The sequence below is a fragment of the Anser brachyrhynchus genome, assembly GCF_964034855.1.
Source record: "Anser brachyrhynchus genome assembly, chromosome: 6".
NCBI lineage: Eukaryota > Metazoa > Chordata > Aves > Anseriformes > Anatidae > Anser > Anser brachyrhynchus.
Window position 1 is genome coordinate 31327743 of NC_137700.1, and position 12375 is coordinate 31340117.

General features: G+C 38.7%; 1 protein-coding gene across 3 annotated transcripts in view; it reads right to left on the reverse strand.

Annotated features, from left to right (window-relative positions):
- SLF2 (SMC5-SMC6 complex localization factor 2) overlaps positions 1-12375 on the reverse strand; it is a 46059-nt gene that overhangs the window by 2893 nt on the left and 30791 nt on the right. For all 3 annotated transcript variants that reach the window (XM_080596861.1, XM_080596860.1, XM_080596859.1), the window contains 10 exons: positions 11521-11596; positions 9582-9723; positions 9046-9154; positions 7707-7883; positions 7050-7147; positions 6257-6344; positions 5647-5766; positions 5095-5172; positions 2463-2549; positions 992-1060 (listed from right to left, as the gene is read on the reverse strand). In XM_080596861.1, coding sequence (XP_080452987.1) covers positions 992-1060; positions 2463-2549; positions 5095-5172; positions 5647-5766; positions 6257-6344; positions 7050-7147; positions 7707-7883; positions 9046-9154; positions 9582-9723; positions 11521-11596 — 1044 coding nt within the window. The remainder of the gene's footprint in view (positions 1-991; positions 1061-2462; positions 2550-5094; positions 5173-5646; positions 5767-6256; positions 6345-7049; positions 7148-7706; positions 7884-9045; positions 9155-9581; positions 9724-11520; positions 11597-12375) is intronic.

Here is a 12375-nt window from a genome sequence, read left to right on the forward strand (position 1 = left end):
TCTGAAAGAAACAAATCTGGAAGGACTGCATCTTTAATAACTTTCATCAACTGCTAAGTACCTCTGTAACCATGTCTACCCTCTAATTCCCCTCCCTCCCTGTAACAGGAAACTTGAGACACTACAAATGATGTCTTTTTTTGTGAATTGCTTTGAGTGATTATTATTCTTTACAGATAAATGTTCAATTACACATTTTTAAACTGAAAACAATACTAAGCATATATGTGTAATTTAAACTTCCTAGAAATGCACTAGATTGCTGGAAAGTTGAACAATTTTTGTATTTATTTTCAAAGGTAACTTTGTATTCCAAGAGGGGACCTCAGCACCTTAAGAAAGAAACACAAGAACAGAGCTGAACTCTGGATATTAGAAGAAGTCATCCACCTATTCCACCAAGGTCAGCAAGTTATTGCCAAGACAAGTATTAATGAAAGACTAATCCTGAAATTACTTGCTACTGCATCCGTTCACAGAGCACGAGAGGGTTTTCCTACTCATTGCACGAAATTAGACACTTTCGAGGCAGGGGGCGGTGGGGGGGCTGTTAATCAAGAGCTGTTAAACACATGTGCGTAGAGCCCTGGATTCGAGCAGTCTCCAAGTGACAAAGTGCCAGACAATAGCAGGAAGTGCATCACAGCATTCCTGCCCCACTCAGTCCTTTCCAAAGCATCCACTAATGACTGTAATCAGAGACAAGCCCTGCAACTTGACTCAGTATTAGCAATTCAGGTTATTGCGTAAGCCATTTATGAGAACAGCACTTTTAAGGGTAAAGATGGAATCTTGGTTTTACCGCAGCCAGCAAAATAAGAGTTTTAACTAAGGACTATCCTAATACACCTAAGTGTACTCAACAGCCACGCAATTTAAGGAGGAAAAGAAATCCTTTAAAAATCAATATGCTATTTTCAAATGGTAAAGAATGAATTTAATGCACTCTGCAATATGAAAAGAAATTAAAAAAAAGTTTTCGTTACAATACCTGAGCAGGCAGAGTGGTTTGTATCATATCTTGCCATTTGCCATATATCCTAGCAACCAAGTCTTTTACCTGCAAATTCAGATTAGTTTAGCCACTTGTATATAAAAAAAAAAAAAATACCAAAACTACCCACTCCCCTCCAAAAAAAAAAAAAAACACCCAAGGATTATCGGGAGGGAACAGTTTACAACAGGCATACAGAGCATCACCACCTCAACTCCAACAAGATCCCTATAATCTGGGATTTTGAATCCAAAATTATCTGCTCCACAAAAGCTCATTACAGGAAGACGATTTAAAATGTTAAGTGTTTGGCATCAACATGCAAGCCTCTGGCCTCCAAATACCCATCTCTGCCCTTGGGTAAGTTAGCTTTGTTACACAAGTCTGATTGCTTTTAAGGAGAAAAGGTGCCTGCCACAGCAATCATGAAAGCCAACTATGCAGCACTGTCTGAATCCGAATTCCTTATACATTTTTTTCCCCCATAACCAATCAAACACAGGTGTTAAATACCAGGTATTCAGAGTTGAGATTTGCTTCACATACTGTGTAAAATCGTCACAGTGGTGCCTTCTGGCAGTTACTGCAGTATCACAACAGAAGTAGTGAAAGGGAAAAAGCAAATAACATTTTTATCTCCCAGGGCAAGTGCAATAGAAACAAAACAGACAGGGGTCTGATACTCAAAAATTCAAGCCAAGATTCTGTAACTTGTTAAAAGGATCCATGCTGTACTGATCTTGCTGAATAAAAAAGGAAAAGTCTTACTGAGAGTTAAGAATGCACAAATATACAAGTGTTTGATTTAAGGCTGGCAAAGCCAAGGCTTTTCAAAGTTGAGGTGATCCCATTTGGCTTGCTATGACAGGAGGCAGATCATGAAAGTCACAGAATTAGGACTAACATTAGCAAGCTACGTACCACAAAGCAAATGAAAGGCAATTATCCAAGCTTGATGCTACATCACATATAGTGTTGGCTTAAACCCACAACATTTTTAACAACTAATTTTAACTAAGTCATTATTTTGAAAATAAGAGACGTGCAAGATGGTCAGGCTAGTTTTTCTGTACTGTGTCCCACACCGTATGTAGCTTCTGCTTTTAAAAGCAGAAGATGGCTTAAAAGCAGAAGATTGCTTCCTGTCAACTAACAAGGACTGCCATGAAAAAGAAAAGGAGTGACTCTGTGGGTCTGAAAGTTGAGATAACTAGCTAAAAGGCAACAAGCTCGCATCTTAAGAGTTCTTAGTCCTGTAGTTAGCAAAAAGAGTATTTTCAGTGTATTAAAACAGACATGTATTTATGTATGAGTACAGATGTGATTCAGACAGAGAAACCAGGAAAAGAAATCCATGAGGAAAGCTTAGAAATTCCAGGGTTGGGATGAGGTAAAAACGCAAAAAAAAAAAAACCAACCCACACAACTCAAACCAAACAAAAAAAACAACGAAAGCAGATTGTCTTACCTTAGTTCGATAAAACAGCCTTGCATCTTCCCTAATATCACATTTTATGTGCTTATCTAAGGCACCACAGAGCTTCAGTAAGTGTTGCTAAATAAAGACAAAAATGAACAGCTATTTTAATATTCCATGTTGAAACTAAAAACTTGCTTCAAGTACTATTTCAACGTAACAATTACATGCTTCAATCTGAAGTTTTCTCCAAAATATAAAGAAATGGAGAAAAAAAAACAAGATCTGAAGATCCTGTATCAGCTGTTGATATGCACCTCACGAGACAAGTTTAAGATCTTAAGAGAAAAAAAAGTAGTTTCAAAATTTTATCAGAGCACAGCTATATATCAAAAATTTTAAAGTTCCTACTAGCTAATTTATAAGTCCTTTCTGTTCCCAAAGCAGCAAGAACAGTGCCACTCAGGCCTTTTACCAACAAAAAAAGTTCTGGAGCTAAAACAGCTAAAAATAACCTTTTCATTAATAACTCAGGTAATTTCCTTTTGCAGTCTGCAGGAATTGGCTGAACAGGTAAAAACGTACGCAGTGTGTATGCACTGATCTCTAAACTTCTGATGGTCTTTTTTGCAACTTCATAATCTCCTAATAACAGCTCCCAAGATCTTTGATATTCTGTGAATCTCATGATAAAATTCTCATACTTAATCCCTCACTAACCTGCTGCAAAACAGCTCCACTCTGTAGGTGAAACATGCTGAAATTCTACTTATAAACATTTACTGGTGTCTCAAGACCACGGCAATTCACCCCATCCAACTGGAAGAAGACTAGAGCTGAAATAATAATACTGATTTTATACCCAGTCTAGCCTGCACAAGATTTATATACAGTGCCATTCAGCCACACACCGTGAATATCAGGCTCTTTCTTCATCAAGAAATTCAGAGACACCAGTGTTGTGCATGGGTTTGTGTTTTAATCAAATTCCCCATAGATCTTCAGAAAGCAGTTGTAAAAGACACATCTCAAAGAGATCATTGCAATATAACTATTTTCTTTTTTTTTTTTTTTTACCAAAGATGTTTTTGCTTCACTTTGCAGTCTGTGATAATCTTTTTGCAATTGAGTAGGCAACTGAGACTGTTGAGCCCCAGGCTCTTTAGGGAAGATAGGCTGGGAAGATGAGGAGGGTGTGTTGTCCTGTATGTGAGAAAGCAGCTTGCTTGCATGGAGCTCTGCCTGGGGATGGATGAGGAGCCCACTGACACTCTTTACCGGGTTAGAATTAAACAGAAGACCCGTAAAGGCAACATTGTAGTGGGTGTCTGTTACAGGGCACCTAGGCAGCAAGAAGCGGCAGATGAGGCCCTCTACAGACAGAGAAGAGCAGCCTAACATTCAAAAGGCCTTGGTCCGCATGGGGGACTTCAACCACCCCAATATCAGTTAGAGAGAGAACACAGCAAGACATAAACCAGGAGTCTCCTGTATTGCACTGATAACTTCCTCCTCCAAGTAATAATACAGACAGCAACAAGGAGAGGTGCTCTGCTAGACCTCATGCTCACCACCAACAAGGGGCTTGTTGGGCATGTGAAGGTAAAAGCAGCCTTGGCTGCAGTGACCACAAAGAGTTCAGGATCCCGAGGGCAGGGATGAAGGTGAGATGTAAGCTCACAACCCTGAGAGCTCCAAGAGAGCAGACTTTGGCCTCTTCAAGCATCTGCTTGGAAAAGTCCCACGGGATAAGGCCTTGGAAGGAAGAGGGGCCTGAGAACACTGGTTAGTATTCTAGATCTGGAGGTTTCATCTGAACAGCAGGAAAACGCTTCTTTACTACAAAGGTGACTTAGTGCTCAAACACGTTGGTCAGAGAGGCTGTGGAGTTTCCCTCAGAGATACTCAAAAAGCTGTCTGGCCATGGTGCTGGCCAACCTGCTCTAGGTGGCCCTGCTTGAACCCCCAGAGGTCCCTTCCAACCTAAACCATTCTGTGATTCTGTGAAAAAGAAGCAAATATTACTGCTTTACCTCCCTCTTCAAGGCTTCACATACCACATTTCTTAAAAGCCAGGAGTGGTTCTATGGAACAGAAGATTTACACAAACATCTTGCAGCAAGCAACTCACAGCAAATGTTCGCAGAAATCTCAGTAAGATTACCAAGAGGCTAAACAGAAGGTATTACTTAACAGATGTTCACATCTCGCAGCACGAGGGAACTATGGCTACGTAGAACAGAAGAGATACAGTCCTAGCCCTCCCTTGCTGATGGTTGCACTCCAGCACAGAAAAACACAATGTGTTTGAGCATATTTTACTGGATATTTTCAAAATGGTTTTCTTCTAGATTAAAGTTTCAGCTTTACTTAAGTAGTTCATAGGATCACCAGAGTTCTGAGGATCTGTGTTGAGTTAATCTCCAGTTACTCTGTGAAAGACAACGTCTGCTGATCGACAGACTTGTGTTTTGACATAATTCCACTTGCAAAAATGCAGGAGAGGTTTCTTTCTCTGCAGTAACTGCAAGGAAGAGCTCTTCTGCATTTACTTTGCCTCAGAACAAGTTTCTCCCAGTGCAGTTATCCTCTGGTGATCTTCTGTCACCTTACCAGAATGGACCAAAAGTGCATAATAATTCGTCTTTAGATTTTAAAAGATCTAGCCACTGTAGTTACTTACCCTTTGATTGGAATTTACAGTGTCAAAGAAGCTAGCTTCACTGACTAGATGAAGGAGGATGTAGACTAGGTAGTATACCTGTAGAGAAACCAACAGAGCTTCAGCAGTCAAAGCACAATCTTTAGCTACAGCATTATCTTTGCTTTAATGATTCAGTACCATGACTGTACTGGCATCCTCCAACAGCCAAATAAATGAATAGGTACATCTACACATTTACCTAAATAAATAATATGAAACAACACATTCATATATTAGAAACAGTTTAAAACAGTACTACACTGTTTTAAGTTACCCAAGTGACCCACAAAGCTTTCTGTGGTTTCAATTACTGAAAATTAAACTCAGCAGTTGACTTTGTTTTCCTATCATCTACATCCAGATCAAAATACTTGCTAAGAGATTACATGGTAGACTCAAATAACCAAACCAATACTGAATTCTAAGATGAGTGGAAGTTTTTCTAAAACTGGTTTATAAGAAAAGATTCATTTTCAAAATTGCAGAAGATGCATAAAAAAGACAAACAAAAATATACTATCAGCTATATACCTCCTGTTCTAGTTCTGTATGAAGGTGGTCTTCACTGACATTCTGCTGCTCATCTGTTCTCATCTTCTCTAGTAGATTAGAAGGTTTCATGTACACCAGATACTGATGCAGAAGACACATCTACAGACACATGCATTAACAGATTGGACTGGTTCACTGGCAATGGAAAATTTTAAACAGTGCCACTACCGTATCACATGTCCATTAACACAAGAACATCTATAAAAGGGGCTCTTAATTAAAATGATTATTTCACACTTTGGGTAATCCTTGACTATTTGCTAACTAAAGCATTTGTATGTTGCCTCATTAACCCCTTGTTTTCATAGAGTGATTCTACATAAATATAAAAAGACAACAAAGAAGCATAAACTTCTCTCCAATGTCCAAAATTAATATTTAGGCACTTAAGCAATATTGCACTTACAAGCTGCAGAACATAAAGGTTACACACATGTACAAATATCCTTCTAACACTAAAATAAAAATTAGTGATTGTTTTCATACTGTAAGCCTATTTTCCTGTTAAAGAATGACCAAAGTACAAACACAAAATACACAAGTTTTCTAAAACTTTCAAAATTATACACGCAAAACATGCACTCAGTACCTGCTTGTCGCTGTCATCAGGTATTCTTATATGCTTTTTATTAAGCAGCTTTCCAATTATCACTAGGCTAAGGCGTCTTCTTACTTCCCTGAAAAAACAAGTTTGTTTTTTATTTCTTTCCCAGAGAACGTCTCAAATCCACAGTTTTGACAACGTATAGTGAGGCTGTGCATGGTTTCCCTAGACACAGACTTGCTCACAGCTATTCAACTGGATTTACTGAAGATAGGTGCTATTAAACCAGTAAAGGTACAAGTATCCTTGTCTCATTACAGCTTTTCTTGTGGACAAGCAAACATTGCTAGAAGCTTGCCTCCGAGCCTGAAATCGAAGGCCAAAATCATTCTCCTCTCTCAGATACATTTTTTTATTTATTTCAAAGATGCAGAACACTTGACAGACTGACATAAAATCATATATTAATCACCCAAAGAACATTTAATTTTTGATCATTCGGCCAAAGATTAGAGTAGGTGATAGATGTTAGAAGTTATGCCTTTATTTACTACAGGGTACCAGAAAGTTCATAGCCCAGAAAACTATGTATAAAATGTAAAATAACCCTTCTCCACCACAGAGGTGATTAAGAAACTACATATACACAATGACATGCACACACATCTGTAACATATGATAAAACCCAAATATTTGTGGTGGCAGTGGTTTTTCAAAGTATCTCCCTCCTCCCCCACAAAAAAACATAATGCAAAAAAACACAAAAGCAATGTAACACCTATTGCATTTATCAGGCTCTGGGCTTCTACAAATAAATTAGCTGTTAGTGTGTCATTACCGTCCACGTATTATCCAGCTAGGGACCAGCTGAACCAGCCACAGAAGATTATGGTGCTGACTGGAGAGTTCACTCACTGCCAGACACAGCTCAGGCATCTTTAAAAGAACAAAAATAATTTTAAAAAAAATCACCCAATTTACTAAACAATGGGGACATTGGACATTTGTTTTATTTGCGAAGGAATACACATCTGCTACCAAGAAACACACAACGCAGATGTTAGGAGGAATTGGGCTAGCAATAGATGATGTGCATAAAGATATTTCCGCACTGCAGCTGTAGCTATGTCTCCTAAATACTATTTTACAGTAGGGTAGCTGAGATCAGGTTGCCTTTCCTGACATTTCATCAGCTTAGTGCAATCATTCCTTTTATTCTTTCAAATAGCCATTTTAAACAATCTATAGTTAACACAATTGCTGTAAGTTCAATACAACAGTCCCCTTGCAGAAGGGGACAGGCAAGCGTAATGTTTTTAGGCAGACACTCTCTCAGTACACCCAGCCCCCTCCTAAATCTCATAGACACCTACATATTACATCTACAAGCAGTATTTTTCTGCTATGTAAAGGAAAAAAAACTTCAAAATAGATTTCTTGAAAATTAAGCTGCAGTTTCATAAATCTAGCACTAGAAAATGAATTATGAAGTTACCTTTGTATCCCAGTCTTTTATACTTATCAGAAGCTTTATGAAAAGGCACTGAAAATCTATCAAAGGAACTTGCTTTAGCTGTTTCTCCAAGCTTATTTTGAATAGCAATAGAAGCAGCAGCAATATTTCTTGGTCTGTATATCCACCTTCGACTACCGTTGTACAGAAATCTAGAAACTTTAAAAGAAATAAAAAGCATTAAAATCTGAAATTGGTTTAGCTTCTATTAAAGTGTGATGAGAACTTAAGTTTTCCATCCTCACTTTAAAATGCACTTCAGGTAACAAATTGTTCTTGCAATAAATACAGGAAAACTACTAGCTCCCCGAGTAACTGTCTGCATTTTTTATTTTTTTTTTTTAAAAAACACCTACTGGAGGCTCATCTTACAAACATTTAAATACTTTTGAACAATGACAATAATCCCTGGACATTAGAGTACGAAAGATCTTTCTACACCGCACCGTTAATCCTATTCTAACTAAACAGAAGACTGACAGACTTTCTAACTATACAAGCAATACTGAAAACAATCAAGAGATTTTTCCCCGCCCAATTATCATCACATGGATTACTTACAGTACGGGATGTGTATTTTTAAAAGGAAACACAAATGAATCAAGAGACATGTAAGTCTGTCTCTAGAGGAGATGCTACATGTGCTTCCCTCTTGAACTGCGTGATTATATACGATCATCATTTACATGATCATGACAAATCTCTGAAGAGGCATTGTTAGGAGGGTTCAAATATTTCCACAAGGAACTTGTAAACCAGTTACAGAGGCAGTATTTTCATAAAGCGTTTAATCACAGAACAAGCCCGGGAAGTGTGACCAGCCCATGGTTTCACAGGACGCAGCATGGATTAACAGCTCACTTCCACAAAAGAGGCAGTCACGGCTCCACCTGCCCTCCACGAGCTCTCATCTCATTCACCTCCTGCTGCACAGGGACTGACCACAAGCCTCTGTGAGCTGCACTAACACAGAGGCAGCATAAAACATAACAGCCAATACCAGCTCCCCCTCCCACTGGAGCACACTGACGCTCTTCTTTTATATGAGGGAGCAAAGAAGCCTGATAGAGAGCCATCCTGGAAAAGGGAGGCATCAGGAACTGAGAGAAGCCAACGGAAGTCAGGGAGAAAGGAAACTGAAGTTTGCAACAAGCCTGCAACAATCTCTGCTGAATGTGGAGCTGAAAGCCCAGCACAACACCTACTCAAAAAACAAGCCCAGGGCTAGATTAAGGCACCATTTTTTTTTTTTTTTTGCTAAAACACAAAAGAATAAAATTAACAAACAAACACCCTTGCATAGTAACTGGAGTTTTCTCACCTTGATTACATTAATTAGATTGTTTTCCGGTAGACTGGTGAAGGCTGGACTGCCAGAGGAGAGAGATCCTCTTGGTTGCCGTTTGCTCACTGTTCCTTGCATCTGACTCCTAATGAAAGAGATACTAATCTGAGCAATCAACAACTTAAAAGCCCACAAAGGCTTATTTGCATCAAACCGAAGGAAAAAACAGCATGGCTTAAACACCTTCAAATCAGAACTATCCCCAGCTACAGAGCACACGTCTTAAAACTTATAACCAATTACTTACAATTCTGCCCAGCTATTTAGGCAACAATTCATGTAAATACCCATTAGACAGTTGTAGGACAAAGAACAATAATCTGATTTGCTGAATCCTTTCTTTGCAGAAACTGTTTTAAACTCTGGCTTATTTACTCTTATGAATACCTAAGTTTAGAATGTAAAGAGATGGAATAGGGGAAAATAAAGAAAAACCACCTGATTCTACATTCTAAACACAAGACTTGCTTACACAGGATCTAAGCAATAGCTGTCAAAATGAAAATACTTACAAAACATCACACTCATTAAAGTTGGGCTGCAGATGCTCCAATGGAAAGAGAAATGCAAATGTAACACCCATATTGACAAAAACAGTTGACACATCAGCTAGTGAAGGTATCCAGGGTTTAGACTGTTCATCACTGATGGAAGCTACAAGTAAAAGGTATGGAATGGATTAGTTTAAATTTAGTTCTTAATGTTAGTTCCTTTCCAGGAAAGCAAATGCATTCAGCTGTTTGCATCAATTCTGCCAGCTCTAATCTCAGAAGAATTGCTGTTATTTTCAGAACTATAGTGTGAGGGGTAGCCTTACGCAGTATTTTACACTGAAGAAACAACTCGTCTATGTAACAGGTAAATTACTTTAAGATTCCACCCATTTTCTCTCACAGCTGTCTCTCATCACATACAGTAGAATAAGCAAGAAGGCAAGATTTACTTTAAGAGAACAGATAAATTGCTGTTCTGTGTAGGTAGAGGTAAGAGCGTGTTATAATGGGACTGAAAGTGGAGCTAAATAAGATTTAAGACAGGGAAGGTTTCTAGAACAGAAGTGCAGAATACAAGGAATTCACTGATTGAGGTAAGCAAAAATGCTCATTGCAAAAAGCTGATTTGTATCACGACACATCTGAACATCTGCAAACTGTACAGAGGATTCTGTATAGGATACAAACTAGCAAGGTGACATCAAACTCGATGCAGCGTTTTCCAAACAATGGCAGAAGTCTCTAGAATTTTGAATTGGATCACTTCTCTCAGGGTTAATTCTTTAAGAACAAAAAAGGCAAATATAATAAAACAGTAGCACTCAAGACACTGCAGGTTCAGATCTCAACATTCAATTCATGTGTTTTTTGTTGTTTCTTTTAAATAAAGCATCCTTAGTTAAGTACCAGAACAGAACATCTCAGAACAGTTTTGGAGACTCCACAATTTGAAATTTTGTAGTTAGACAAACTTTTAAGGAGTAACTATAGCCTATTTGATCCTGCTTAAGGTAGATACATAGGTCAGAGATGGGCTAAGATCTCTCCCAGTTCTTAATTCTTTGAATGCTCATTGATCAGCTTGAATTGTTCATTCTGAAACGAGCTTAATGTCAACAAAGCAAAAAATCATAGAATCACAGAATTGTAGGGGTTGGAAGGGACCTCAAGAGATTCAACCCCCCTGCCAAAGCAGGTTCCTTAGAGCGGGAGGCTACATTTCCTCTCATATCAGCTCACAGTCCTGTTTCAAACAAGATTTAAAATACGCAGAACAATTTCAATAGAACTGCCCAAGAATGTCAAGCGAACTTGATTACTTTAATGATGTTAACTGTTAATTTAAATAGTGACTTTGATGGATCTGAATGAGGACACTGAGAACATCCAAAACAACTGGTACTGAAGAAGTTCAGAGTACAGATGAAGAAAGGCAAAATGCACAAGAAACAAGCAACAGTGTAGGCTGAACCAGACCCTTGTAAATGTTTACATGCAAGTGTATAGCTCTTTTCCCTTTTGCCATTTATTTGGAAAAAAAACTACGCACTGCTACATACTGAGTATAACTGCGTGAAAGCCATCTTGTAGGTCTTAGTTTATGAAATGAATGTCTGCATCTACTGAAGAGAAAGATGGAGAGTAAACTTGAGCAGACCGGGCTTCTCCTCAGGTCAATTCCATTTGTGAAAGAACAGAAGCGTGTTTACAAGGTTCTGTGCTGGAGGCACAGATTTGCAAGTATATGCCACGATCACTCCCTGTGGTGCAGCTTGCACAAACTCAGTGAAGACCAACTCCTGTTACTTAATGCACAAAGGCTAGAAGAACTTAAATTCATGCCAGAATCACAGAACAGAGCCAGGGCTTTTTCCTTCCTTCCCAACACCTTTCTATACTTAATGGAAGGGAAATACCTTTGTTCAGATGGTCAGTCTTCCATCCCTCAAATACTCACCATTTTTTAGTGTTATTTCAATCAATCTGTTTAAAATCTGTGAGGAAACACAATAGCCAGGATGAACAGACATCATCTGTGGAGGAAAGAAAAGTGCTATGAGTCAAACATCAAGTTGCAAGATGACAACATTTTTCTTTAAAAAAAGAAAAAAAGCCACAACTCTTCATTAAAGTTTTAAAAAAAGCTGTAACAGAAAATGAATACCAACGCATAGCACATCATGGAGAACAGACTATTATGATTTCAAGCAGTACACACATTCTGTGAATGCTTTTAAAGTAATTATTCACAGTGTCTGAAAAACTGCAACCCCATGTTGAATCTGTCTGTTCTTAAGAAGGTACTGAGGATTAGCGGAATGGAAGTATCAGCTGTCCTTTTGGAACCCATTTGTATTCGTGATCAGACTGAACTCCTTAATGAGAAGTGAGGGCAACTGAGAGTTGACCTCAACCTTTTCCAGTCGTAGGTAAGTAGAACACGGGCAAGACTACACCAAAACAGTCAATTGTTAACTACAAAAATATGACTATGAAATGCACGTCACGCTCCCTAGCATTTCACCAGGCCAGCAAAACCTCCTCTTCTTCTCCCACAAGTGCTGGACAGTTTTGTGCTCTGTGGGCAAACTGAACTGGCTCACACTTCCACCTTATCAAAAGAACGCCAGAGCTCGTATAAGAGTGGAAGGCAGTACTTTCCTAGCGGGAGAGAAAGAGATGGAAAACAAAAATGTCTTCCTTTTGGCAAAAGCAGAAAGGGAATTGACAGACTCAGGCTGCAATTCTGCAGGCAGTCCAGCTTTATTCTTCATTTCAGGCACAGTTAGAAAGCGGTAAGTAATAATGGAAT